The sequence below is a fragment of the Pleurodeles waltl genome, chromosome 7 (genome assembly GCF_031143425.1).
Source record: "Pleurodeles waltl isolate 20211129_DDA chromosome 7, aPleWal1.hap1.20221129, whole genome shotgun sequence".
NCBI classification, from domain to species: domain Eukaryota; kingdom Metazoa; phylum Chordata; class Amphibia; order Caudata; family Salamandridae; genus Pleurodeles; species Pleurodeles waltl.
Window position 1 is genome coordinate 65,593,687 of NC_090446.1, and position 27,339 is coordinate 65,621,025.

At 44.3% G+C, this 27,339-nt stretch overlaps 1 protein-coding gene across 1 annotated transcript; it reads left to right on the forward strand.

The window, feature by feature from the left end:
* On the forward strand, positions 1–26,604 carry TMEM52B (transmembrane protein 52B). Its single transcript, XM_069242936.1, has 5 exons — positions 1–82; positions 9,139–9,185; positions 11,385–11,423; positions 16,899–17,068; positions 23,617–26,604. The coding sequence occupies exons 1-5, from the start codon at positions 29–31 to the stop codon at positions 23,874–23,876; spliced, it is 570 nt and encodes a 189-aa protein (XP_069099037.1). The 5' UTR covers positions 1–28; the 3' UTR covers positions 23,877–26,604.
* Positions 26,605–27,339: the final 735 nt, after the last annotated feature.

A 27,339-nucleotide genomic window follows, 5' to 3' on the forward strand; every position in this document is an offset into this window, starting at 1 on the left:
GAGGGGCAGTAAAGAAGACGGTACCATAATGGGCTACAGACGCCCCTCCACAGTCTTTGGAACACTCCTCTGTTTCTCTCTGGTGAGTTAATCAATTGTCCATATAAAGATTTTAAGATAGTTCTCCATAATAAATGTATTGCCATTTTTAAACACTGTTAATAGCAGGTGTTATACTGTCATTGCAGGATAGAAGTGGGCGAGCCAGTGTAAGCGCGAGCCAGGCCCAAGCCTGATGCCTGCCTCTGGCTCTGAAAGAGGTCTTCTTGGGCCTTCAAGCCAAAAGCGAGCCAAGCTTTTATGTGGCTTCTGTCTGCCACCTAGTCTCTACCCTCATGTGCCAAGAAGTACAGGAAAAGTGCTAACCTTTGATGTTAAATGTGCAAAAGAAAGAGATACTTATTTAGTGGATGTAGACTGTGAAAGTGGAAAATCTGGGATTAATCCTGCCATCCCTGCTTCACAAAAGTGTGTGATTCTTGACAACTATTTTATTTTACTGTGCTTCTTTTTTTTTTTATTCTGAGCTATGTGAACACCTTCAAACATGCAAGTTCGGGATGTGTACTGATCAAACACTTCTTATGTTTGATAGTAGATTATAATGTTGTTTCATCTAAGAATCTAGGCCATATATTATTCTGTACACATGGCAAGTGACTTGCACTGTAGTTCACCAGTAGCATTGTTGTCAGGGCAGCAGTGGTGGTAAGAATGTTTAAAACTATGGCCCATATTTATGATCTGGTTTACGTTGCTCATGCACCAAGTGAGTGGAGCAAGAGCGACGCAAACCTTAAGTCAGATTTTTGAAGCCACACAAAGCTACTTTGCGTGTCCCTGAATTGCTCCAATAATGTGGAGGAAGACAACTCAGCATGAACCACTGCGTTACCTTACTCTGGGCTAGGGAGGCATTCTGTGGGAGCTCCCATGCAACTCCAATGGATTTTGACACATCCCCAGATTTATAAGAACTTGTATTTCTCCTCATTTTTTCCTCTTTCTATATGTGTTGCATTCTGCAGCGCACATAGAAAGAGGAGTATGCCCAGGATAGAGTATGTGCAGGAAGGTTGGCCTTCCAGCAGAAAACAATCCTGCATGCAATGCAGGCACCCTTGCACCCCCTTGAATATAAACACCCCACTAATGTAGATGGGAGAGTAATGGCACACAGCATACTTGTGATTAAGCAACTGATAGATCAGATATGAAAATGGAAACTATTGCAACAATTTATGAATGGGGATCAAGCTGTGGTCCTTGCTGGCCATGGAAAGATCACATGGCGCCTTCATGACAGGAGCCACAAATGTAAACAAAGGTGGTATCCACCCGTGGAGTACTTGACTGCGCATGCGACTGTGCTGAGAAGCCTGAATTCTCTTTGTTAGAAATGGGGTGTTTGGTTGGCATTCAGGTTACCCCCTGTCCAAGCAAGGACCCTCACTCTAGTCAGGGTAAAGAAGAATCACCCTCAGTTGACCTCAGCTCACCACCTTGGTAGCTTGGCACGAGCAGGCAGGCTTAACTTCTGAAGTAATGTGTGAAGTATTTGTACCAACACAAACAGTAGCACAGTGAAAACACTACAAAATGGACACCATGCCAGTTTAGAAACATAGGTAATATTTATCTAAATCAAACAAGACCAAAACAACAAAAATCCAACATACACGAGTCAAGATATGAATTTTAAAAAGAATAAGAGTCTTAATATATAGAAAACAGTGAGAACATTGATTTTGCGCAAAGTACCTGGTTAGCATAAAAAAAATAGCCCCACGGGTGAGCGTGCATCAGAAAAGCCTTGCTCGCAAGGGAGCCCGTGCGTAGTTTCTTCTCCGGTCGGGTCGGCGATGCGTGGTTTCTTCTCCCACGCAAGAGAGCAATGTGTTGATTTCCGAACGGGGCATCTCGGATCTGCGCAGAGCCAGGTTGACTTTGACGGCCAGGTACGATGCGTGGAAAATCCTGTTGCACGGTGTTAGATAACTGCACTGCGTGGGGTTTGCATCGTTATCAGCAGCCACAAACGGGTATTGCACATCATTTCTCCAGCCCTGATGCGTTGATATCCCAGCTGTGATGCAGGCAGAGCGTTGATTTTAGCTGTGAAACCTGCAGCGCATCGTTTATCAGCCGCATTGCAGATGGTGCATCGTAAATTTCCCTGCACAGCGTTCTGTGCTTGGATTTTCAGCTCTGTCTGCCATCTCCACCTTTCAAGGGCACAGGGACTGGATAGGACACATCTTGGCAGGGCAGGAGTCTCAGCATACAGGGAGTGCAGAATTATTAGGCAAATGAGTATTTTGACCACATCATCCTCTTTATGCATGTTGTCTTACTCCAAGCTGTATAGGCTCGAAAGCCTACTACCAATTAAGCATATTAGGTGATGTGCATCTCTGTAATGAGAAGGGGTGTGGTCTAATGACATCAACACCCTATATCAGGTGTGCATAATTATTAGGCAACTTCCTTTCCTTTGGCAAAATGGGTCAAAAGAAGGACTTGACAGGCTCAGAAAAGTCAAAAATAGTGAGATATCTTGCAGAGGGATGCAGCACTCTTAAAATTGCAAAGCTTCTGAAGCGTGATCATCGAACAATCAAGCGTTTCATTCAAAATAGTCAACAGGGTCGCAAGAAGCGTGTGGAAAAACCAAGGCGCAAAATAACTGCCCATGAACTGAGAAAAGTCAAGCGTGCAGCTGCCACGATGCCACTTGCCACCAGTTTGGCCATATTTCAGAGCTGCAACATCACTGGAGTGCCCAAAAGCACAAGGTGTGCAATACTCAGAGACATGGCCAAGGTAAGAAAGGCTGAAAGACGACCACCACTGAACAAGACACACAAGCTGAAACGTCAAGACTGGGCCAAGAAATATCTCAAGACTGATTTTTATAAGGTTTTATGGACTGATGAAATGAGAGTGAGTCTTGATGTGCCAGATGGATGGGCCCGTGGCTGGATTGGTAAAGGGCAGAGAGCTCCAGTCCGACTCAGACGCCAGCAAGGTGGAGGTGGAGTACTGGTTTGGGCTGGTATCATCAAAGATGAGCTTGTGGGGCCTTTTCGGGTTGAGGATGGAGTCAAGCTCAACTCCCAGTCCTACTGCCAGTTCCTGGAAGACACCTTCTTCAAGCAGTGGTACAGGAAGAGGTCTGCATCCTTCAAGAAAAACCTGATTTTCATGCAGGACAATGCTCCATCACACGCGTCCAAGTACTCCACAGCGTGGCTGGCAAGAAAGGGTATAAAAGAAGGAAATCTAATGACATGGCCTCCTTGTTCACCTGATCTGAACCCCATTGAGAACCTGTGGTCCATCATCAAATGTGAGATTTACAAGGAGGGAAAACAGTACACCTCTCTGAACAGTGTCTGGGAGGCTGTGGTTGCTGCTGCACGCAATGTTGATGGTGAACAGATCAAAACACTGACAGAATCCATGGATGGCAGGCTTTTGAGTGTCCTTGCAAAGAAAGGTGGCTATATTGGTCACTGATTTGTTTTTGTTTTGTTTTTGAATGTCAGAAATGTATATTTGTGAATGTTGAGATGTTATATTGGTTTCACTGGTAATAATAAATAATTGAAATGGGTATATATTTTTTTTTGTTAAGTTGCCTAATAATTATGCACAGTAATAGTCACCTGCACACACAGATATCCCCCTAACATAGCTAAAACTAAAAACAAACTAAAAACTACTTCCAAAAATATTCAGCTTTGATATTAATGAGTTTTTTGGGTTCATTGAGAACATGGTTGTTGTTCAATAATAAAATTAATCCTCAAAAATACAACTTGCCTAATAATTCTGCACTCCCTGTAGAGTACAGATGTTAGCAGAGGACGTCTTTGATGGCCCTGAGACTTCAAAACAGGAGGCAAGCACAACTCAAGCCCTTGGAAATTGTTCATAAGCAGGAATGCACAACAAAGTCCAGTCTGTGTCCCCTTTCACAGGCAGAAGCAGCAACTGCAGGATAGCCCAACAAAGCACAGTCACAGGCAGGGGCAGCACTTCTCTTCAGCTCTTCTCCTTGGCAGAGGTTCCTCTTGAATCCAGAAGTGATCTAATTTTTAGGGGTTTTGGGTCCAATACTTATATCCCTTTCTGCCTTTAAAATAGGCCTACTTCAAAGGAAAGTCTATGTTGTTCACAAGATCCTGCCTTGCCCAGGCCAGGCCCCCAGACACACACCAGGTGATTAGAGACTGCATTGTGAGAGGGCAGGCACAGCCCATTCAGGTGTAAGTGACCACTCCTCCCCTCCCTCCTAGCACAGATGGCTCATCAGGATATCCAGGCTACACCCCAGCTCCCTTTGTGTTACTGACTGTAGGAGAGGGACTTATTAGGAAATCAAATATGCCAATCATGGTTTAGCCAATTACACATGTACTTTACAGAGGAGCACTTGCACTTTAGCACTGGATAGCAGTGGTAAAGTGCCTAGATTATCAAAAACAGCAAAAACAGAGTCCAGCGCACATCATCAACCTGGGAAGCAGAGGCAAAAAGTTAGGGGAGACCACGCCAAGAATGCAGAGTCTTACACCCATAGACCAGTGGTTTTCAAACTTTTTAATTCTGAGCCCCCCTACTCCCCCCCAGTGGTGAAAAAAAAATAATTGGGCCCCCTCTCAAAAATTCTCACAATTATTCTATTAAGTTGGTAATGTTTAAATATGTCAAGACTTGTTTAAAAATTGCACTTAATTTCTGTTGCCTTTTTCAAAATGTAATTTTATTTGCTTAAAACAAAGCACTGTTGTCTGCATAATGCTTCTTTTGGCCAGGGCCTGGTTTCCCCCTGGGATCAATTGAGGCCCCCTTAGGGGGGCCCGCCCACAGGTTGAAGACCGCTGCCTCAAACCTTTAAAAACTGAGGTATTAAAAGAGACCACGAGAAATTGGAGGTATTGACTGAGTAAGTGCATGCTAGGTGGGCTCCAGGACATGGGAGAATTCTGTTTTTTTGTTTCAGTCAAACTTTTGAGAAAGTTTGGGCGGGGGGAGCAAGGAATCTGTGTTCCCTCCTTTATTAGTTCCAATGTAAAAGCCTTACTATTATATTTATTTTCTTAACTCAACGGCATAAAATATAATAAAGTATTTTGGGAAAAAATAAATATGCCTTTGAATTTTGAAGAATCTGTATTGTATTTTTACACGATGTTTGCTGTATGATTTACATGCCAGCTATTTTCAGGGCTCGGACAGTGCGCAGGCTCTTAGAGCCCAGCCACAACCCTGTCTCGGCTCTCCCTATTAATTTGTTCACCCATCTCTGCTGCAGAATGAAAGCAAATGGGTTCACCTGGCAACATTTCTTTGGTGGGCCCCTCTGAAGAATGTTTACCTCTTTTTAGGGTCGAGCCTGCGTTGCATGCGCTCGCGCATGCGTTTCGCAGGGAGACTCTTTAGTATTTAGAAAAGGGCTCGGAGCCCTGTCAACTTCACGTCAGTGTTTTTTATTGGTTCGTGGGCTTCCCTAATAAAATCTGCTTGCTTTCATTAGTGGAAGGCATGCACATGTCATGCCTTTTCCGGTGGCTAGCCCTCCTCCAGCGCAGCGACCAAGTACAGAAAACATGCGAGGCTCCCTGTTTTCCATCGGGCTCGTGGACTTTTTTTTCTCTAATGTACGAGCCCGATCTCACTTGGCAGAAGTCGAGCGCTTTACATACTTGACTTCACTTTTTCGGGTTATGTACATAAATTGCCCGATAGGTGAAAAGTCGGGTTAGGAGTTTACAACGCGATCAGCTCTAACATGAGCAAACGCGAGACCCGATGCATTGTAAATGCTTGTTTCTTCCTGGGATCTTCCTGGGCCATCCCTTAACAGCTGCTGGGAGGCTGGGGCTACAACTCGAGGTGTGAGAGCCAACAAATTAACCGGCAGAGCCAAGGGTCTGGCTCGGATTTTAGATCCCGTGCCCGAGCTGAGCCCTGAAAATGTTTGCTATGTAAATCATACACCAAACCACGTAAAATATGACAAGGTGTCTTCCAAATAAAAAAAAAGTTTATTTCTTTAACATGTAGAAGTTTTGCCAATATGTCACATTATAGCTCTGCTGTGAGCAGTACTTTATTAAATGTGATCGTTTTTAAATATGAAGTATTGGTGAACGATGAGGTAAGACAATTGTCATGTATCCTGTAGGTGGCCCAGATTATTATGGAACAATGTTATAGTCTATTACACCAAACACAATAGTGCTTTTGTACGTGATAAGGAAGAAAAAAGAGTTTTGATGAAATAAAATATTTGCCTAGGATCACACAATTTAACCAGGTTTTTTTGTTTCACTTGCTACAAATTAAACGGCAAATGGGTATCTATTTATATTTCCTTATGGTAAGGCTTTGTTTTTATCCCTTTTGCTGGCTTTTTATAAAGTGTGCCACTGTGCTTTAAATAGGCCGGTACTGTCTGGTACTGAGTAGCGGCAGTTTTTTAATTGGAGAGGTTGAGTACCCGCACTTCACAAGAAAAACTACTTTTAATTGAAGAGTACCGGCACTTCTCAAAAACAAGCCTTCTATTTTATTTTTCCATTTCAAGCACTGGTGCGCCACACTTGACTGACTGCTACATTACACAAAGTCATCATTCATTATTTACTGGAATGGGCTAAATTGCCCAGAATCACACGTGGTGGAGCCGACCTGAGACTTGAACCTGGTTCCCCTTGCCAAAGTTGGCACCTCTGGCTGTAACGTCACATCCGGGGGGTGGGGGTGGGGGGGAGAGGTTGTAGGCAGGCGTAACTTACATGAAAGCTCTGCTAGTTATGGACTCAAGGTTCCAAAAGGACTTTGAGCCGAGCCAGGCTTAAGGCTCGAGCTTGGCTCGAGTTTTCAGTGGCTCGTCCACCTCTAGCTACAAGTCATGCCAGTTAGAAAGCTAGAGCCCTTGACACAATAGCATGTTCATTGTAAAGCAATGCCAAATAGATCTGTCGTCTGCGACGGAAAGCCTGGCATGTTAAAGACTCCTCCCATGCCTAGATGAAGCTTTTCCGCCACCTGGTGGCTTATTCGAAATTTGCATTCGTATTCTCACTACCTCTTCTATTGCGGCGTTAAAACGGGAGTTTGGAAAAGCTTCTCCGTTCCCGATACTAGGACTAGAGATTTTTGACTTCCTTTCGGTTGAGCCAGGGACGTAACCTCGGGAGGGAGACGGGGTACTTGTAGAGTTACAGCCCTCTAATAAATGTGTTTCTGATAAATAGTCGGGTTTTGTGAGGTGTATGTCAGATGTCACCAGGGATGTTTACAATCACACAGAGAAAAACGCAAAACACACTCACCCTCTCTCTATTTTGAAAGTTCTAAAAAAAAACTAGTTTATTTTACAAAATATTGTGTTTTCTTTCCCTTAGTGGTCCTACATATCAATATTTGCCTTCCTTTCCACAGACCCTTAAGCCCCTTTCATGCAACCTGCTTGTCGTTTCATGTATTTTGACGTTATATGCCAGCAGGGCTTTAAGTGGGATGAAAAAACTGGGATCTCTCAAATGAGTGTGGCTGACGTAATTAAGGGCGTGGCTTTAAACTTGTATACTAAAAATCTCTGTTTAGCATAGTGTGCCGCCCAACTGTTATTTTGCTGCTTCTTTCTGTCACTGCATCCAGGTACATAATACAACAAGTAACATTACAACAAGCCAGGACTATTGACTTTGTCATTGATTGTTAGTGGAATATGATAAATAAGTAACAACAATGGCTTCGCTGTATATGATATTGAAAATGCTTCAGTTCTGAAATGATGAGACTGGAGTGATAATAACAATTCTCTTTGAAGTTATATCAAAGACAGTCAAGGGTGGTACTTGGTGCAGAGTCAAGTTTTTTCTTCACACTGAGGGTGAGCCCAATAGGGACCCGTCTCAGCACCTGCTTTTTAAAACTGCCGGAACACCAGCAGGACCCTGTCCACTTTAAGTCCTGTATGCCAGCATGATTGTTGGAAAAACTGAAGCTCACACCCCCTCCACCCAATCCTTCTGACCAAGCTAAGCCCCGGGTTTGAACCTTCTATTCGCAGCTTTATAGCTCACACCACTTTTTAGCCACCTCAAGGTAATCCTAGCCAGTGCTTTGAGACAGTGGCCGCCAGTGACGGCCATCACAATTTATTTTTGGGGACCACCACTTCGGTTTTAAATTCAGATATTTGCAGAGTGCAAGACAGGGAAAAACACATAGGGCCAGATGTAGCAAGCAGTTTTGCCCATTCTGTGTCTATGGGAAAATGTGTTCGTACTTATGGCACGTAGCTCGGAAAGCCGGAGGAAGACGGCAAAACTGTCACAAAGAGAGAAAGCAGGAACATGTTGTTGTGGAAAGGGGGCAGGAGGTGTCTGGAAGTGGATTACAGACTACCAGCCTGGGTAAATGACGTGCCAGTGTTCAAGTGCACCGGCCGCCGGCTCCTGTGCAGAGCTTCGGCACCAGCTCACTCTCTTTCACAAATTAAGGGCTGGTCACAGCCTCACCGAAAAGGTGTCTGTGGCACATTCAGTATAAAAACGTACTTTGGCAGGTTATTCGCCACCGTTTTAAACAAAAGTCGTTGAACCTCATTGCGAATGACACAGCCATTGGTACAATAAATGATAGGGTGTATATCACCAAAATCCGTATGTCTAAAAGGTCATGAGGCACCTTTGACCCGTTAAATGTAATCAGGTTTGCCCCACTTCTGAATGAGACATGGAAATCACAAGGTGAGTAGTTGGGACATGCAATGACTTTTTAAAAATTTCCAGCTAACGCACACCTCTAAATGAGACCCTAAATCTGCAAGTAAATTAGAGCTATAAGATACTTCCCCCCTGTGCGCTGTTGCCTCCTGGTTTTGAACGTTACCGGGTGTGAGATGTGGAAAGGGAAGGGTGGGTCTGGGTGAGAGGGTCATATCCCCAGAGCTGAGCTTCATCCCAGGGTCCCAGCGGTGGAGGTAAGCCTGCCCGCAGGCTGTGTCCGGTAGGTGGCGTTTTAGTCCTTTAAGCCGCAGGCCGTCCTTTGAGCCTTCGGTAGAGGGATGAACCTTGTTTATGGACCGATGTCCCTTCAGATCTTTTTCTCTTTTAGGCCTTTGATGCAACCCTCTGTGAGGATGACTGTCTGGATGCAGGAAGGTAAGTACCATAATTGCTGTGTGATATATTGTTAAAAGAGATGAACTACTGGTCCAGTTGTTGGTGGTCGAAGCAGAAGATCTAGTTTGGAATCATTTGCCCACCCGCACCTAATGAAATTTGGTGATTTTAGGACGTGGGAATTCCGTATAATCTCCCTTCGCCTTACTTCCTTTATCTGAAGTACAGAAAAGGTGATGGGAGAAATGCTTGAACTGATTTCAGTTACTTGTAATTACTTGGCCTGTATCCCAGTCCATCGGTTTATTTCCAGCACTTGAGTTTGGATCAAATCATATGCAAATCAGTCTTGACCCTTCTCCAACGGGTAAAGTACAGCCTAGAGGAGTATCCAGAAAAATAAAATAGCCCCATCTTTGATCCTTACCTCCAATGCCATCATGTGAGCAAAGCAAGTAAACCATGCCCTGTCTAGAAGAGCTCCCTTCGTAAACACCTTCTGTCCATCTATGTCTCCGTCCTTCAAGACTTTCATGCATCCATCCAGCCACCATCTTTTCATGCTTCATCCATACTTTCACCTTTCCTTCCTTCACCATTCTGTCTATCCATCATTTGTCATTACACTCTTCCATTAATCGTTCTGCCCTTCCTCTTCCAGGCATTCACCCATCCTCCCATCCATCCATTCTTTTTCATCCATCCATCATTTCACTCTCCGTTTATCAGTTCACCCAACCATCCAGACTGCCATTTGTCCATCCACTCATTCATCCATCCTTTCATCATTCCAGCAATTCTCTAACCCACCCATGCAAATATTGCTTTCAGTTTCCAACAATTAGTCCTTTCACCCCTGCATGAACCTTTTCATAGGTAGTGGCCTTCCTTCTTGTCAATTACTTTCATCTTTTTATTTGCCATTCATTTCGCTTTCCCGTCCATCCCTCTATCTCTCTCACAGTCTCAGTAGCTTATTGTGGGTGTTAGTGCAAGGACATAAATGAGCCCATCAGCTGATATTTAAATGATAAAATACAGCAAAATCAGAGTTCAATGGGCCCCTTATTCCTCTGGGCCTCGGTGGCACTGCACTGGCTGTACCTATGAATGCTACGCATCTACAAAATGTCCTCTCTTCCTCATCATTTCATCTTTTTGGCCTCTTTTTCCACGATTGGCTTTAAATCACGTACCTCTGTTACAATTTCCCTTGCATTGTGTTTTAAGAGCTTCTGTCTGCAGAGCTACAGACAAGATTCATAAATGAGTGTCAATACCACGCCCACTTAAGTTATGAAAGTGGGGGACCACTATGCCGCTAGTCCAGCCAGAACTGCCGAGCCAGGTCATCCCTGAACCAGAACACAAGCAACCCATAGGTGTAGGACCAGTGCTCTCATTGCAGAGCAGCAATTACAGGGTGCCACCACTAGGCGGTGCCAAATAGGAAAGAAGTAGAGAAATCCAGCTGTAAAATGCTGTTTTGCTCAGTGGCCAGACATCCTTTCAACACGCTTGCTTCGATATTTGGGAGCAGGGTGAACACCAATATTAGGAAATCAAAATGGGACAAACGAGAACTCCACTGGTAGGTGTCTCTGGGGGGGTATCAGACTACTTGATGTAATCTTCATTAAAATGATTCCTTTTTCTTGCCCCAGACTTTAAGAAGATGTTATGCCCCTGGTCCCAGGTGGATTAGGGCACATATACAGGATGTTTAGGGAGGGTCTGTTTTCAAAGGTCACTTTTGTTTATATTAAATCTTCAACAACTTTCTCCCCGCTTGATCGTTGGCCTCTCTCACTGCCCATCCATTCATACGTCTACATTGGCCCTGCCCACTTTCTGTGCCAATAGCTGGCCTCGTTGGAACTTTGACCTCTATCTTTGAACGTTTGACCTTTTGTGTCAGGGCAAATTCAGGCTCTGGCCATTCCTTTCCCCTCTGTTACATTTACATACTGGCCTCTGTTTCAGTCCTTCTATCATTGCCCCATCTCTCTTTCTATCCTTCTGGTTCCCTCTCTCACTCTGTTTATTCAGTCACTAGCCTCTCCTCTTTCCCTTCAGTCATTGGTCTCTCTCCCTCTCTGAAGGATGATAGGATTGTTAGGCCCTACCGCCCACTCCCATCGTTGCATGTACACTTGTTCACAGCTGAATAAAGTGCAAACTGAAATCAGTGTTTGTCCTTGTGCTCCTGCTGACCTCTAAATGTTTTACTTCCTTCAGCTGCTCAAGCATAGACTGGGTCCAGCTCTGGTACATTTGGTAAGTCACAAACATGCGTGCATGGTGGGGGGGGGGGGGGGGGTGAATCCAAGAACAGATTCACGAATTGTAATAATTGTAGCACTGACATAGCCCTTCATAGCTCCAATAAGAGGGCAGAAGCGCATTTTCACATGGGTCGTATGTTACATTAGAGAGGGCAGGGTTGGTGTTAAAGCTGCTGTCATCATATGAGAAGCATGTTGGGTTGTTTGCGAGTGACCAGAGTGGAGGCTCTTCTCTTACCTGGGAGCACAGCACTTGGCAGTGTGATGCAGGAGGTGAGCAGATTATCATTACAGTTAGGCCTGAAACAGAATCAGCAACACAGCATAGGCCTAGCCATGAGGTTTGTGAGTGTGTGTCTGTGTGTATGTCTGTGTGTGTGTGTCTGTGTCTCTCTGTGTATGTCTGTGTGTGTGTCTGTGTGCATGTCTGTGTGTGTGTCTGTGTGTGTCTGTGTGTGTTGTCTGTGTGTGAGCATGTTTGTGTGTGTGTCTGTGTGTCTGGGTGTGTGTGTCTGTGTCTCTGCGTGTGTGTCTGTTTGTCTGTGTGTCTGTGTGTGTGTTGTCTGTGTCTGTCTGTGTGTATGTGTGTGTCGGTGTGTGTGTGCGTGTGTGTGTGTGTGCGCATGTTTGTGCTTGTCTGTGTGTATGTCTGTGTGTCTTTGTCTCTATGTGCCTGTGTGTCGGTGTCTGTGTGTATGTCTGTGTGTGTGTGTGTGTGTGCATGTTTGTGTGTATTTGTGTGCACACCAAAACAAGAGGGCCAGTCAGAGAAGTCCCAGTATTACATAAGCCAGCATGTGTAAGTCAGAGATGCTGTAAAATGAGTAAAACACTGGTAATGGACACTGCCTAATGCTGTAGAAATGCAGCTGATGAACAAGGAAAGAAGGGGAAGAGCAATCACAGCTGGCAACCTTAGCAGAGACTACAGTATGCAAAGGGTTTCGGTTTCACTTAATCCTGCTAGGTTCGAGGAAGCCGAGGGTGAAAGCAGTGGTTTGCACCACAGGTACCTCTTATGCACCCAAAGGTGTAAAACTAATTTGATGAGCCCTAGCCAGGCCATGGCTCAGGTCCTAGCCCTGAACCTGCGAGCGAGGGAGACAAAGTGCTTGGAAGTTTGCTGCCCTGACAACACATGGGTGAAAAAGCCTGCCCCATGTTACCCTTCTATCCTTAGCCCTCCTTGTGAGCCCAGTACTTTTCCCAGACTCCAGAGACCCTTGTTCTTTCCAGTGTAAATGGTGAGGTGTCCTACTGATTTTCTAGAACTAACATGTAAAACAACTTTCAACTTCATTATTAATAGTGAATCAGTCAATCAATCAATCATTCATTTGTAGAGCGCACTACTCACCCACAAGGGTCTGAAGGTGCTGAGTGGGGGAGATGCTACTGCTCAAACAGCCAGGTCTGGAGGCGTTTCCTGAAGGTCAGCAGGTCCCAGGTCTGTCATAGGTGGATCGGGAGGGTGTTCCAGGTCTTGGCGGCGAGGTGGGAGAACGATCTGCCGCCGGCTGTAGTCCTGTGGATGCGAGGAACGGTGACGAGGGCGAGGTTGGCGGAGTGGAGTTGGCGGTTGGGGGTGTAGAAGGTAAGTCGTTCATTGAGGAAAGCTGGACCGGCGTTGTGGAGTGCTTTGTGGGCATGGGTGAGGAGCTTGAAGGTGATCCTCTTGTTGACGGGGAGCTAGTGTAGGTCTCTCAGGTGGGCTGAGATGTCGTTGCGGTGTGGGATGTCGAGGATGAGGGGTGCAGAGGCGTTCTGTATACGTTGCAGTCTTTTTTGGAGAGCGTTGCCGTAGTCCAGTCTGCTGCTGACGAGGGCTTGGGTGACCGTCTTTCTGGTTTCGTTGGGGATCCACCTGAAGATCCTGCAGAGCCTGTGGAGGGTGTTGAAGCAGGATGATGAGACGGCGTTAACTTGCTGGGTCATGGTGAGCGATGAGTCCAGGATGAATCCCAGGTTTCATGCATGGTTGGTGGGCGTCGGTGCGGTTCCTAGGGTGACCGGCCACCAGGAATCGTCCCAGGCGGAGGGGGTGGAGCCGAGGATGAGGATCTCCGTCTTGTCTGAGTTCAGCTTCAGGTGACTGCTCTCCATCCAGTCGGCGATGGCCTTCATTCCGTTGTGGAGGTTGATTTTGGCGGTGGTGGGGTCCTTGGTGAGTGAGAGGATCAGCTGGGTGTCGTCGGCATAAGAGATAATGTTGTGGGATCGGACGATGTTGGCGAGCGGTGCCATGTAGGTGTTGAAGAGGGTCAGGCTGAGGGAGGATCCTTGGGGAACGCCGCAGATGGTTTCAGTGGCTTCAGATCGGAAGGGAGGGAGGCGGACTCTCTGCGTTCTGCCGGTGAGGAAGGATGTGATCCAGTCCAGGGCTTCGTGGCGGATACCTGCGTCGTGGAGGCATGTGTGTAGGGTGTAGTGGCAGACAGTGTTGAAGGCGGCCGAGAGGTCAAGGAGGATGAGGGCCGCAGCTTCGCCTCTGTCTAGCATGGTCCTGGTGTCGTCGGTGGCGGCGATGAGGGCGGTCTCATGCTGTGGTTGCTGCGGAATCCGGATTGAGACGTGTCCAGAGCGTGTTGTCTTCAAAGAAGCGGGTCAGTTGGCCGTTGACAATCTTCTCGATGACCTTCGCCAGGAAGGGGAGCAGGGTGATGGGCTGGTAGTTCTTGAGATCTCTTAGGTCTGCTTTGGGTTTCTTTAGTAGGGCGTTGACTTCGGCGTGCTTCCAGCTTTCCGGGAAGGTGGCGGTCTCGAAGGAGCTGGTGACGATCATTCGGAGTTGGGGGGCGATGATGGAGCTTGCTTTGTTGAAGATGTGGTGAGGGCAGGGGTCGGATGGTGAGCCGAAGTGAATGGTGCTCATGGTTTTGATAGTATCATTGTCGTTTATGTGGGTCCAGGAGAGCAGGAGGTTGGTGTGGCTGGGGTCCGGTGAGTCGGGGTTTATGGTGACAGCGGCTGTCGTGGGTCTCGAGGTGTTGAAGCTGTCGTGGATGTCTGTGATCTTGCGGTGAAAGAAGGTGGAGAGGGAGTCACAGAGGTCTTGCGAAGGTGGGGTGTTGGAGTAGGACCTGGGGTTGGCGAGTTCCTTAACGATGTTGAAGAGCTCTTTGCTGTTGTGTGCGTTGTTGTTGGTGAGATCCTTGTAGGAGGATCTCTTGGTGGTCCGGATGAGCTGGTGGTGCCTGCGGATGGCGTTCTTGAGGGCAGTGTGGTTGGTCTCTGTTTGTTCGTGGATAATATCTGAGGGTACAAAAGAGAAAATGTGATGAAAAGAGACTTATGTGGTTCCATTGGTCCGACTAGGACAGCAGCATGGCTCTGATTTGGTAGTTATCATTTCTTTCAATTTAGACCCAGTTGTTCTCTGATGTGTGAACCCTGCAAAAAGCAATTGTTTTATATGTCTCAACAGGTTAACTTTTATTCCATTCTCCTCTGCCTGGTACCTCTGCTCCCCCTTCCCCCTAAACTTCATTAGCTCTTCTGCCATCTTTAGCAAGATGCTTTTCATCAAAAACAGTGGTAGCTAAAAGGGGTCACTTCCTGTTCTAGACAACTCCTAATTCAACCTTTGTGAATGTGGCCTCCTGCCAGCAAAGTGTGTTGAGTGAGTCTGCCGGATACTGTAGCTTGCGGCTGTACTTTATGCTCACTTCTAGTGGTGTATTGTAGCATTTATATAGCACTTCATAGCGCCATACCCTGTTATGGGGCATTCAGCTCATGCAGGTGGAGTGTTCTGACAGCAGATCTATCAGTCATAACAAAACAAACCGAACTGTCAGTCAGTACTTCAGAAGTATGTTCAATGACCCATTTCATTCACCTTGGAAGGATGAAAGGCTAAGTCCACCCATCTGAATTCAAACCATTCATATGAGATTACTCACAGGTCATTGCAACAGGTCTTTACCCATTTGGTCTTTCTTACTGAAAGTTGAATGTCCGTGAGTGGATGCTGTTGTGTCTGGGAGTGTTATGAGTGGACGCCATTGTTCGTGCCAGTGTCACCAGGCCCCAGTAGTGGTCGGTGTTCAGCTGGTCCCATTAGAAGATGCAGTTAAGCATGTGATGTTATGTCTGCATGTTACTGCTGCGTAGTCCCAGCAGTGGGTACTGTTGTGAGTGCCAGTGTCCTCTGGCCCCTTGAGTGGATTGTTGTACATGGCAGTGTCACATAGCCCCATAAGGGGATGCTTTTGGGTGTGTGTTTGTCACCCAGTCCCTTGAGCGGTTCTGCTGTGAGCATCACTGTTCTTTGAGCTCAGTGGTTGGATGTTGTTCTTCATCAATGTCCCCAGGACCCATCCGCGTCCCGGAGGGAGCTGTGCACCAAATTTGCCATATGACTTTTTGTGCTCCCTTGTATGTTCTTATAGTGTATGGCAGTCCTCTAACAGGGAGAGCAGTGGAGGGAAGGATTTGAGGGAGGTTGTGAGTGAATGATAACAGAGGATAGGAGGGAGGAAACCATAAGGTGAAAGGACAGCTATCTAGGAGAGATGCAAGAGTGAGGGGTGGCTAGGAGAGAGCCATACGAGGGGCGACAATAGGCAATGGGACGACGTAACAGGGAAGGTCACGAGAGGGACAGATGAGAAGGATGAGAGATCAGGTTGGTGGGATTTGAAAATAAAGGTGAGGGAGGGGGATAAGAGAAGGAGGGGTAGAAAGAAGAGACATGAGAGTGGGATGGATGGAGCGATGGGTGGGAGTATGTGGGAGAAGTGAGTATTGGATGGGAGGAAGAGATGGTACTTCCTGGTGCATGTGGCAGGGGCAGGCATGTTTAACCAGTCTCATCCTCACAGTGTTGGTAAACCCTAACAAACCAGACAAACAACATCTCTGTGAGGACCAGCATGCTCTGGGGACCTGTAGTATGCTTGGGCACCTTTTCGTGAGTGTATAAAAATACTAAGAGCATAGTTATATCTGCTTTAGTTTGCTGTATAACGAATCCCATATATCAACTGCTGTTGAGACTAGGAGTAGATATAATGTGGAGTTGGAAGCTGACCTTGTGTTTACACCATCTGGTGACACTTCAACCGAGGCATGGAGTAGGCCCCAGTCAAGGTCCTGTTTGGAAAGACCTTATCACAATTAAGCAGACATTAAAAGCATGAATGCATAAAAGTCATTATTCTCCTAGCCAGGGCAAGAAACAAGGTAAGGTACAAAGGCTGAGTTTGAAGACACATAAAAGGTGTAAGGGTGACTAGAGACTTAAAATGCATGCTATTTACAAAAGGCAACAAAAGTTGAGAAACAGCCTCTGTAATCCCAGGGCCTAAGACAAGCCTGGAAGCTAATACTACCTGCCTTGGCCTTCCCACCACTTCAGCTACACAGGCCTGTAGGGATTTCTCTTGCTCTCCTGGCAGCCAGTCTGCTTCTTCTGGAAGCATCTATTCACTGCTCCGTGTGTACTTCTTGTGACCCTTCTGTGCAGGTTGATTGTGGGGCTGGGACTGCTGCTGCTGACCTGCGGGATCATCTGTGTGTTTGTTAAATGCTGCTGCCTGAGGCACCAGGAGGCTGGAGGAGAGGAAGGGGCCAGACCCTGTGAAGTCACCGTCATTGCCATTGATCATGACAGCACCATTCAGAGCACCCTGACCTGTGAGTACCCACAGCCTTTACGTGCAGACCGGAGGCGGCGTAGCGGCAAAAGACACGCAATCTTCATTTAAGGATCTGTATTGAGGAAAACATTCAGCCAGTACTTCATTTGTGCCAGTGGTCGCCGGTGCTCAGTACCGGCATATATGCATGAGTGCCCACCACATGGTGGGGGTCTCTGCTCATATTGGAGCAGCACACACGAGTACGTTTTTTAACCATTCACTATACTTAATAAAATGAAAAAAATAGCACCAACAGACCATGTCTACAGCGTGAGGTGACCTTGAATAGTGAAATTAGTAGGCAATGCAGTGCACTCCTGAGAAACACATTGGACCCTGGGAAATACATTTTTACAAATGAAGCACTGCATTAAACATTTTTAACAGTTACAGAGTGCTGCGTAGGTCGATAAAATATGGAATAATTTCCATAACAGGATGAGAAGTTAACAGGCTCCCTAATGTATTCTCCCTATGTCACTCTTAGATGATAACCCATCATTTTTGGAAGGGGGCAGCATTTCAGTCTAAGACCCACATACATGCAAACCATACATTTATATGTTATCCAATCACGTTAAAAAGGAGCTTGTTTTTCATTCTTCTCATCTTAAACTGTGCAACATTTGACTTCAAAATGTAAATTTCTCAGTAAACTAAAGCACCCATCATAATAAAATGAGCCAGATGTCCAATAAAATAAAATATGACAGAGTCCAGTTTCCTCATCAGACTTATTCACTATCTTGCTTCAGTGGGAGTTTAATTTGTTTCAGGAAGTTAATTCAGCCCAGCTGATAGAGGTGGTGGACAGAGCTGAAGTAGGTAAATTAAAACAGAAGCCCTGATTGACCCCTAAAGGTGCTCTTCTGCAAACAAAGGTCAAGACACTGAAGCATGAACAGTGACCAGCCGGTACTCCAAGTGCCCCTGAGAGAGGGGCAATGTGACCACAAGAGAGAGCTTGGTGGTAACTACAGGACCTGCTTTTGGCTTTTCTCAGATATCCCTTTGTTTTTGGGGTCCTTATCACATCAGCGTTAGGTACCCACTATTCCAAACAACGTCTTGTGTAATGTAAGGTGGATTTGTAGGGCGCTGCTTGTCACCCGTGAGGGTATCCGGGCTATGCCCAGCTTCCCTGTTAGTGATAACTCTAGGGGTCCAACTTTTATTCAGCATTAAGTTGTTGTAATCACTGGACACCCGAGCTCCCTTCCAGTTCGCACAACAAACCCACTTTTTCTATAAAGATATGGGGTCACATTCCAAATCCAACTTGCTTGTACATGTAGCTGAGATGAGCCAGTCCTTAACCAAGGGGCACACAGATGTCCCTTTGGGCCAGTAAAAGTAGATAGAACAGCATCTTCTGACCCTCATTCAGGCATTCACTTATTGTTGGATCTACTTAAAAAAAGTTTAAGGTGGGTCTTACCTCTATTCTGTGCTCCATCATGACTGATAGGATTTCACTTACTGTGTCACAAAAGGCACTAAGGACAGGACAAATTGCAAACATATGTAAATTATTTGGTTTTACTACTCCACACCTTTTACGATTGGCACTTCCACAGAAAATGTAGCACATCTCTCTGGAGTCCAGTAAATCCTGTGGAGAGGAAAAAATGATTTCTTTTTAGGCCGGCAGATGAAACAGTTTTATTTAGTAATCTTAAATGTACCTACATTGATCTGCTGAATCTCATGTCGTCAAACATCCTTCCCCTCTTGCGTGTGTTCGCTTCACATCTTATGTTCTGACCAGTTCCCAGTACCCGGTGGAGAGCGCACAATTTTACTATATTTGTATCATATCCGTACTAGGCCAGTTGTCTTCTGGAGACCACAGTTTGCTAGCCCTCCATGAGTGTATATATCAACAACCTTCCCTGTGTGCTCTCAGAGATAGCCTCCCCACTCATAAAACTCAAACCATCTCTCAAGTCTCCCCAGCTTCTAATGCCTGCATCCCTTAATGACAAACTGAGTTTATCCTTCAGACATGATGGTATTTCAGATGACTCCCTTATTGGAATAACTTTGGTATAATAATGAATCCGCAGTACTTTTCTCATCTGATGCCAAACTTGAAGCATAGCTCTCAAGGTTTTCAGATGAACCTTTTTGAAGAATTTGGTTCTCCAAATGTGTACTTCTGGGCCATATGTAAAATATTTATGAATGGCAGTTTTCTAATTCCAATTCTTGCCAAATCCTAATTAGGAAATCACAATTCCTAAAGTACAAAAATGTACAACTTTTAAATAGCGATTCTTCATGGATAGCAAATCGACCTACCTCATGAATATTAATTAGGTAAGTCGCAGTTTACAACCCATTAGTAATTGCAGCCATCACAGGGACTGGCCTGCTGGGGTCAGCAGACCACCATGTCTGAGATTGGCTATTAATAAAGCAATGGTTTTTATTTTAAATGCAGCCCATTTTCCTTAAGGGAAGATGGGATGGCGTTTAAAAAAATAAAATGAAATGTTAAGTTTCGTTTTTAAAAATAAGCATTGGTCCATTGGATTCTTAAAAAATGTTTATTTCAACATTAACGATTTGGGAATGGTTACCACCTCCTTTCAGCTGTCGATAAAATAGGAATGTTTTGCGAATGTATTTCAATCACAAAACATTAATAAATACCACTGTCATTTGGAAGGGATGCCCTAAAAATGGAGTTTCCGAAAACCAAAGTGCTAAACACAAATTGCAATTCAATAACATGTTACTGAATTGCAATTTGTTCTTTAAACATATGAAAAATCATTTTTGCTGTCGGAAGCAGCACGATTCTGTGAATGAGGCCACTTGTGACCACAAAAATGCTTTGTGCATAGGGCATTTTGGGCCTAATTTATGAAAAGTTTGCGCCGCCTTTGTGTCATTTTTTGATGTAAAATCGGTGCAATATTACAAAATATAATTGTATTTTGTAAGTTTACGCCGCTTTTGCGTCAAAAAATTACACAAAGGCAGCGCAAACATTTCATAAATCAGGCCCTTTGTCTTTTATCATCGCACCATAAAAGCCCCCTGTGTTGAATTATCTGGCTTTGCCAATAATATCCTTCTATTGTTGAACTAAAAAGCTTAGGCATATGCTTGGAAATCAGGTAATGCTAGCCCACCCTTTTCTAACTTCTTCCTACGTTTTTAAGGGCCCAGATAAAGCTGCAAACCATAATCTGTATTTTAATGATACTAGTTTATGAAAATAAAAGTGGGATACTATTAAAAACGTTTTTGGCAGTAGATAAGAAACTAGATAAGGCTTGCAGTGAAGCCCAGGCCCTGCTAAAAAGGTGGAAGGACCTTCATTTAAAATTTTATGGTCAACTTAGACAAAATAGTCCTGCTCCAATAACCAATGTGGATTTTGCAGATTGTTAATGAGCCTTGAGTCCTATGAGTGACAGCAAAGATTGTGTAATTTTATAAGTATGTTGAGAGCTGGCAAATTTCTTATACAAGATCTTGGCCAGCATTATGAGAACTTGGCCAACACCTGACTGAGGGACATCTATTTTCCCTTCTTTTACAGCTAGTGCCTCAGAGCAGGTTGCTAAACTTTTCTTCTGGACAATAAAAAGGGCCCCACTCTGAGCCTGTGCTCAGGAAATGTTTTGATTGCTCTTCAAAATATCATCACCCCAGCTGCATCATCAGTCCAACTTTAGGTTGCAGCCATAGGCTATGAAGAACGCAGGGATGTGAGGGACCTACAATAATGCAACATTTTTTTAGAGACTATACAAATATACAAGTCACCCATCATTCTTCATTTTAGGTGAATAACTTGGGCTAAGACTCAATGTAGAATTCTCAGATGGGGCCTATTTAGCTGTGTTGGTTGAAACCTGCCTACCTTTCTGATACCAGCCTGAGCGGAGTGGGCACCAAGTCGTATGAGTGTTGACCAGAGACGACACTGTCACCAAACATTACAGAAGTGCAGCATGAGTAGAGGCTAGCTGGCGGCAAACCCACCGCCCTTTGTAGAAAGGAAGGAGGATGGGTCCTCGTGCCAGAGTAAATACCCTCTGAATACAGGGCAGGGGTGTAGTTTACGTCCAGTTAGGGGGCATTTTAATTGACTAAGCAGACTAACGTGTCACCAAATATCAGGCAGATGAATGTTGTGTAGGGAACAAAGGATGGGAGGTTTCAGCATGACCATCTCTAGAGGGAGTAATGCCCATTTCCTACTGCTCAGATCCCATGCGTTGATTGGACCAGGAAAGAACACTTCACTTGTCCACAATCTGGTCCATATCAGAAGTGTAAAACCCCCAAGCACATATTCAGACACCCAATATAAGGTCAGTGCTAGACAGTAATGGGAAAGTGAAGCAAAACATGCAGTCCCAATGAATAGCCGGCTCCTTAACCGAGCACACACAGATGTTTGCCTGGTACAGCAGGAGGTATTCGGTTGATTGATAACTCTCTTAGTGAGCCCGTTGCACAATCTCTTTACAAGGCAAAAACCTAAATTAAAGAGGGGTCACAGTGGATGGACCAAGCAATATACAGCACATATCACTGATGATTGGGCCACTGCAGCATAGCAGGTGTGCTTTGGCAACTCTCACTCATGTCCCATGTGCCCTTGACTGAACCTGTGTCACTAGTCACTGTTGGCACCACAGCTTATTGTCTGATGTGCGACATGTGTGCATGTGTGTACTTCTGACCACAAAGCAGCTGTCCTGGTGCACAAGGAATTGGAGAAATGATGTATACGCCCGGTCGGTGTGAAGGGAAAAGTACACTTAGTAGGCCCCATAACGCACCATGTCAAGTACAAAAGGAGCTCTTGTTGTTACGACTTAATAAGATAAGTACAGAGCAACTTAGGATACATATTAGTATCTCTTAACATGGAGTTTGGCTCTCTCCATTAGTCCTGAGGAGGCCCATTTGCGAAGGGGCCGAAACGCGTCGACTTTTTATACATTTAGAGGTTGCAAGGAAGATTTATTTGCCCTTCAAGGACTCTATATCACAGCGCTGCCCGAACAGGGGTGGAAATAAGTTTGATTTAGGGCCTTGATAGACTGGGCAACCATATCTTATATGTGGATTCCTGGTACAATTATTAGCGATTACCACATGGTATTTTGAATAAGGAGAGGAATGTTGGACCATTAATCTATGTCTAATGTTGAATATTTTATGTATGTGTTCCAAAATGTCTACACACGATATTTTGTAATATATTGTTGTAAATTGGATGTTTGTCCTAACTGTTGTAAGTAACAAAGATGATTTGATTAAGGGTAATTAAATTGCGTTTCCAATGATAGATTTATTGCTTCACTGAATGTGCATTACAAATGTACATTCTTTCCTACTATTTGACCAATTGCTTTTGATAGTACTTCTTACTACAAAGCAGCTATCCTGGTGTAGCTTCGGTGGGAATACCAGTCACCTACAGTCTGACTGCAGTAGCCAAGCTTAGCAAGTCAGGCAACTCTAGAATAATTTTGGTCACTGTTATTGCGTACCCCACTTGTTTAAATTCAATCACCTCTCCAGTCTAACCGCACTAACTAAAAGAGACCCCAGCCAGACAAGTCACTCCTTAGCAGGAGAATACTGTAGTGAGTGAGATAGGGAACAGCTAGCTTTTTAATTCCCAAAATGTAATCTACCTGTTTCCAAACTAGTGCAACTGGTGTGTGTGTGGGGGCCGGGGTGTGCATGTTTGTGGGGGTGAGAGTCAGATACAGAAGGATAAGATGAGAAAAGGGAGAAGAAATTGACAGCGAAGGATTGGATCCTAAACAAATACCAATAAACAACAGCAGCTGTAGGTGCAAACCTTTAACATTATTCCAATTCCCCCATGGTAAGGTGATTAAAATCATATGTGTATGGAGGGGTGAGTGTGTGTGTGTGTGTTTGTGTGTGTGTGTGTGTAGGTGTGGGTGTGTGTGCACACAGGGAAGCGGGCAGTGTGACAGGGATACTTGAACATTTTGGCCATGGTAACAAAAACTGTCAGCCCTCCCAGAATGATAGAGAGAACCACTACACTAGTGTACTCCCACCACCACCTTTACACTAGCATGAAACCGACTTTTATGCATTCATTGAACAGTGAACCCACGCACCATATAAAACTATTAATAATGGGGGTGTTTGATGGTTGACAATTCTTAAAGTCCTTCCCTAGATCCCCATTGCTGGCCCATTTTGTGTCAACAAAAACTTTAGAAATGTTTAAAAAGATCTAAAATACATCGCCTGTTCTTGATAGTGAACTATACAAATAGTAACTAATTACCTAACTAAAGAAGCAGAGAACATTCCCTCCTTGTGCCCCACAGAAGGAATGTCTTCAGAAGGTCAGTCAGTAAAATTCAGGTGGTCATGACAGAGGGTGGTGCGATATCTTCCTCAACTTCAGATGATGTTTTCTACAGTATCCTGTACTCACAATATTTCTGCAAACTTTTGGCCAAGATTTTTACCACTTTCATACAGAAGTAGAATTTCAGCTTATCCATGTTCTTCTCTCACCAGCTCTGCAGTCTGTTTTTGGCCCTGCTGCGCGGAGGATATTTGCTGTTGCACACTCCCACAACGTTGCACCCTTGCCATCGGTCTTCACAATGCCCCCGGGCACTGAGACTCCTCCCTGCTATGAAGAAGCCCTTCGTATGAGCAGGTTCACAGTGGCACGGTGTGGGCAGAGGACATCAGACCTAGCACCTGTACCTGAGGAGAAGTCTGAACCTCTGGCCACCTCCACATCATCACCACCTGAGAAGGACTCCATGTGACAGACACTCATGAGAGCTGGGAATGCCATGTGCAGTGGAGACACAATGTTGTCAGAAAATCTTGTAGATCATGTAAACCTTTTACTTGCCTCTGAAAAACACTTGTGGTAATTGGTAACTCAAGGGCAATATTACCGATACGGCACACTTTCTCTGTTTGCTCCATGGCGCACCTTTATTAGGTACACGGTGTGCAGACACAAAAGTGAATCATATTACCGTGAATGCTCTGCCTCCAGGACAGCCACAAACTTATTCTGCTCTGGAGGAAGCACCTTCAAGTGAAATACAGAGCGGTTGCTTCAAAGCTGCTCCAAGTTTTACTACGCAGGTGGCAACTTGCCTGCACTTTAAAGAGGGGAGAGAGATTGCCTTGCAGGCGGGTGCAGGGAGGGACAGCATCCGCCTGAAAAGGCATTTCTGGGAGGTCCATGGGACCCCCTTTCGCCCCTCAAAAGCTGCCTTTAGGAGATTGGCTTTAAGTGTCCACCTAATGTTTGCTTCTGCACCCACATCCATAACACTGAATGGGCACAGAGGCAAACTGATTCCCTCTTTTGCATCTGGCCACGCCCCCATGCAGATGAGGGAGCACTCTCTTATGATAGCACTGGTGTTACATGTGTGCCAGCACTAGCAGGATTACAGAAGGGGCCACACAAGCACCTGTGGTCCCTTCTGTAATACCACAATGCCTTGGGGTGCACAAAGCAGGCGCTCATGCCTCTTTTGCCACTGAGCACTCTCTGTAGTACGATGCCAGATGTGTATTTACACCTCATTATTGATGACACTCTGCAGGTGTTAAGTTAATCAATGTATGTATTCCACAGGGATTTCCAAGCACTGGTAAGACCATGCCAGAGCTGTGCGATTAACTTTCCCATCACAGGTAACAGGTACAGGCAGAGATTTCAAAGGGCACAGTTAGGGATGTTTCCAGTTGTGTAGAACCACCCTTTTTGAAGCAAATTGTTGTTAGTGAGTCAGGGTCAACAAAGGAGTGAATAAGAAAACAAGCAAAAAAAGAAAAAATATGCATCTATAAAATCACATGTACATAAATATATGGCAGTCACCACTAGTTAGTTATAGTTAGGACCAAATTTCAATATGCAATTGATTTTTTGGTTTCCTACCTTCGGTGTTGTTTGACAAATCTTCACAAAAAATATATTTTTTTAAAGTCTTATCCTTTTCAGCTTGTTCCTAGAATGTTTCAAAGTGATCCATCAAGCAGGAGTTGAGAAAAATGGTGGATCCCAAAACACATTTCTCCATGTAATTTTCCATTGGAAAATTGAGCATCGATACCTCAAAAATGGAATTTTTGCAGAAAGCTGGATCTTGATCCAGAAAGTGTGCTTTTTGTGATTTGGTGTAAATCCGTTTGGTAATTTTTGAGAAATTAAGTTTCAAATGTTATTTATATGTAGGGATGTGACTCCATCCTGGACCTACAGTGCAGGATCCATGTATCATGCCACATTGTGATTTGCTTGCTGCAGTTATTCGTGGTGGATCCGCAAAGTCAACCACATATTGTGATTGGCTAGCTCCAACCTGAAGGAAAGTTGCAGTCGCCATCTTAGGACTCAGAGACTCAGTACGCAAGTCTTAAAAAATAAAATTAAATAAGGGAGAAGGAAACTCAGAGAGCTCTGATCCCATTGGCCTTGTGGGGTTGACCACATTTTTAAACAGTTGTTTTTAGGGTGTTCAGTGGCTCTGCTGATCCACCAGGATGCTCAACGTGCCACTCGTGGGATTTGTGCCAGATCCGTCATCTTACTTTACTTTGTAAAAAAAACAATAGAAATTCACAGAAAAAAGAAAGGATTCACCTATATCCACTGACCCTCGGCATTTTCCATTTTTATTTGAATGTTTTATTCATCAAAGGTAAACAAAGCCTGAATATTCTAATTTAAATTTTTTGTGTCCATTGTATGAATCACTTTAACGAAAACAACTTTTTGAAGCCTACTGACTCAAAATAGATATCTAATATAAAACATATATATGGATACCAAGTATAATATGGTCCATCTTGCTGTTTTGATGACATTTACAAACCACTCGACCTTTATGGTTTTTTATGCATCCTGAACCCTTCAATGGCAATATTGGACCATATTACACAGTTACCCATTTTATATATGTTTTCACTGAAAACAAAGAAAGATTAAATTGAGATTGTATGTAGGTTTGGTAATAAGAACTTAGCTTATGTAAAAAAACAGATATTCACTAAAAAGTAACAAGAATTAAAGTGACTATATTGTTAGGTTTTTAAATGAGTTAAGAACTAACATTTAAATCTGAAAAAATGCTGAAATTCACCAGATATAGTTAAGTGAAGTAATTATACCTTGCGCCATCATCATGTACTGCTTATGACCTCACATACTACATCACTCAGGACACGTTAAATTACATTATTGATCCCATTTCTGATGTCATCTCAAATGACACAAAATGAGAGGATGTGGTTATCAGATGGAAGAACTAATGGCTTTTTCAGGGTGTTAACACATTATTAAAACCAAAAGCATATTAGAATAATCCAGTGGAGCACCAGAAATAATCCCTATTATGGTACCATCTTAAAATGACATTCATAAAAGTCTTGCAGGACTCACTGTTAAACATCTAATTGTCAATAAAGCATTTTAAAAACTTTCATTGAAACATGTAATGTTGAACTATTAACTTTGTCATTGATAATAAAGCATTTCAAGTTCAATACAATGTGTGAATGAGTGTTTCTGCTGCTTTTACCATGCTGGAGGAGCAGTCTTATTGATAACCAATAGAAGTCCATACACTTCAAGCCCTCTGAGCAAACACCCTGTCTTTAGGAGTGTTTCTATGATACTACGAAATCTTTCCGAGAGTCATCAATTCAACTCATGCAAGACACAGGACACAACCACAAAATCTTTGGGGGAAGCTCCTGTGGGGACTCCTACACTCCTGGTAGCCCTATAAACATTCTGATTAACATTGGTGGTTCTCCTATGATTCTGGGGCACCACAATAATTAAATATGCAATTTTGCGACTGACCATGAGTGTTATTGGATACTTAATTAGCTTCATGTGTTCATTTATAACATAGCCTTTCTGTCTTTGTTTTCTTTAATTATCAGTCAGGGGTCATCAACGCGGCTGTACAACATATTTTAATGGTTTGTTTCTTACGTTTACTGTTTAAAGTATGGACTGATAAGAGGACAAATACCGGCTTTAGGTGATTTTCCTACTTTTTGCACCAACCAGTACATTAAATTCAAGCCATACCCGTAACAAATGGTCTAGTGGTAACCCTACACCCCCCCGGACATGGGCAAGTGGGGCAGGTGGTGCACCTGGCCCCATCCCAACATTGTTTGTCCTCAGAGAGATCAGGGCTCTTCCTTAGACATCTTGTATTTAGGCACAGCTGCACTCATTGCATTTCA

Coding starts and splice junctions, on each gene's coding strand:
- TMEM52B (XM_069242936.1), top strand. CDS start 29: ATGGGCTACAGACGCCCCTCCACAGTCTTTGGAACACTCCTCTGTTTC. Junction 9,186..11,384: donor GACTGTCTGGATGCAGGAAG/GTAAGTACCATA, acceptor TACTTCCTTCAG/CTGCTCAAGCATAGACTGGG. Junction 11,424..16,898: donor GTCCAGCTCTGGTACATTTG/GTAAGTCACAAA, acceptor CCTTCTGTGCAG/GTTGATTGTGGGGCTGGGAC.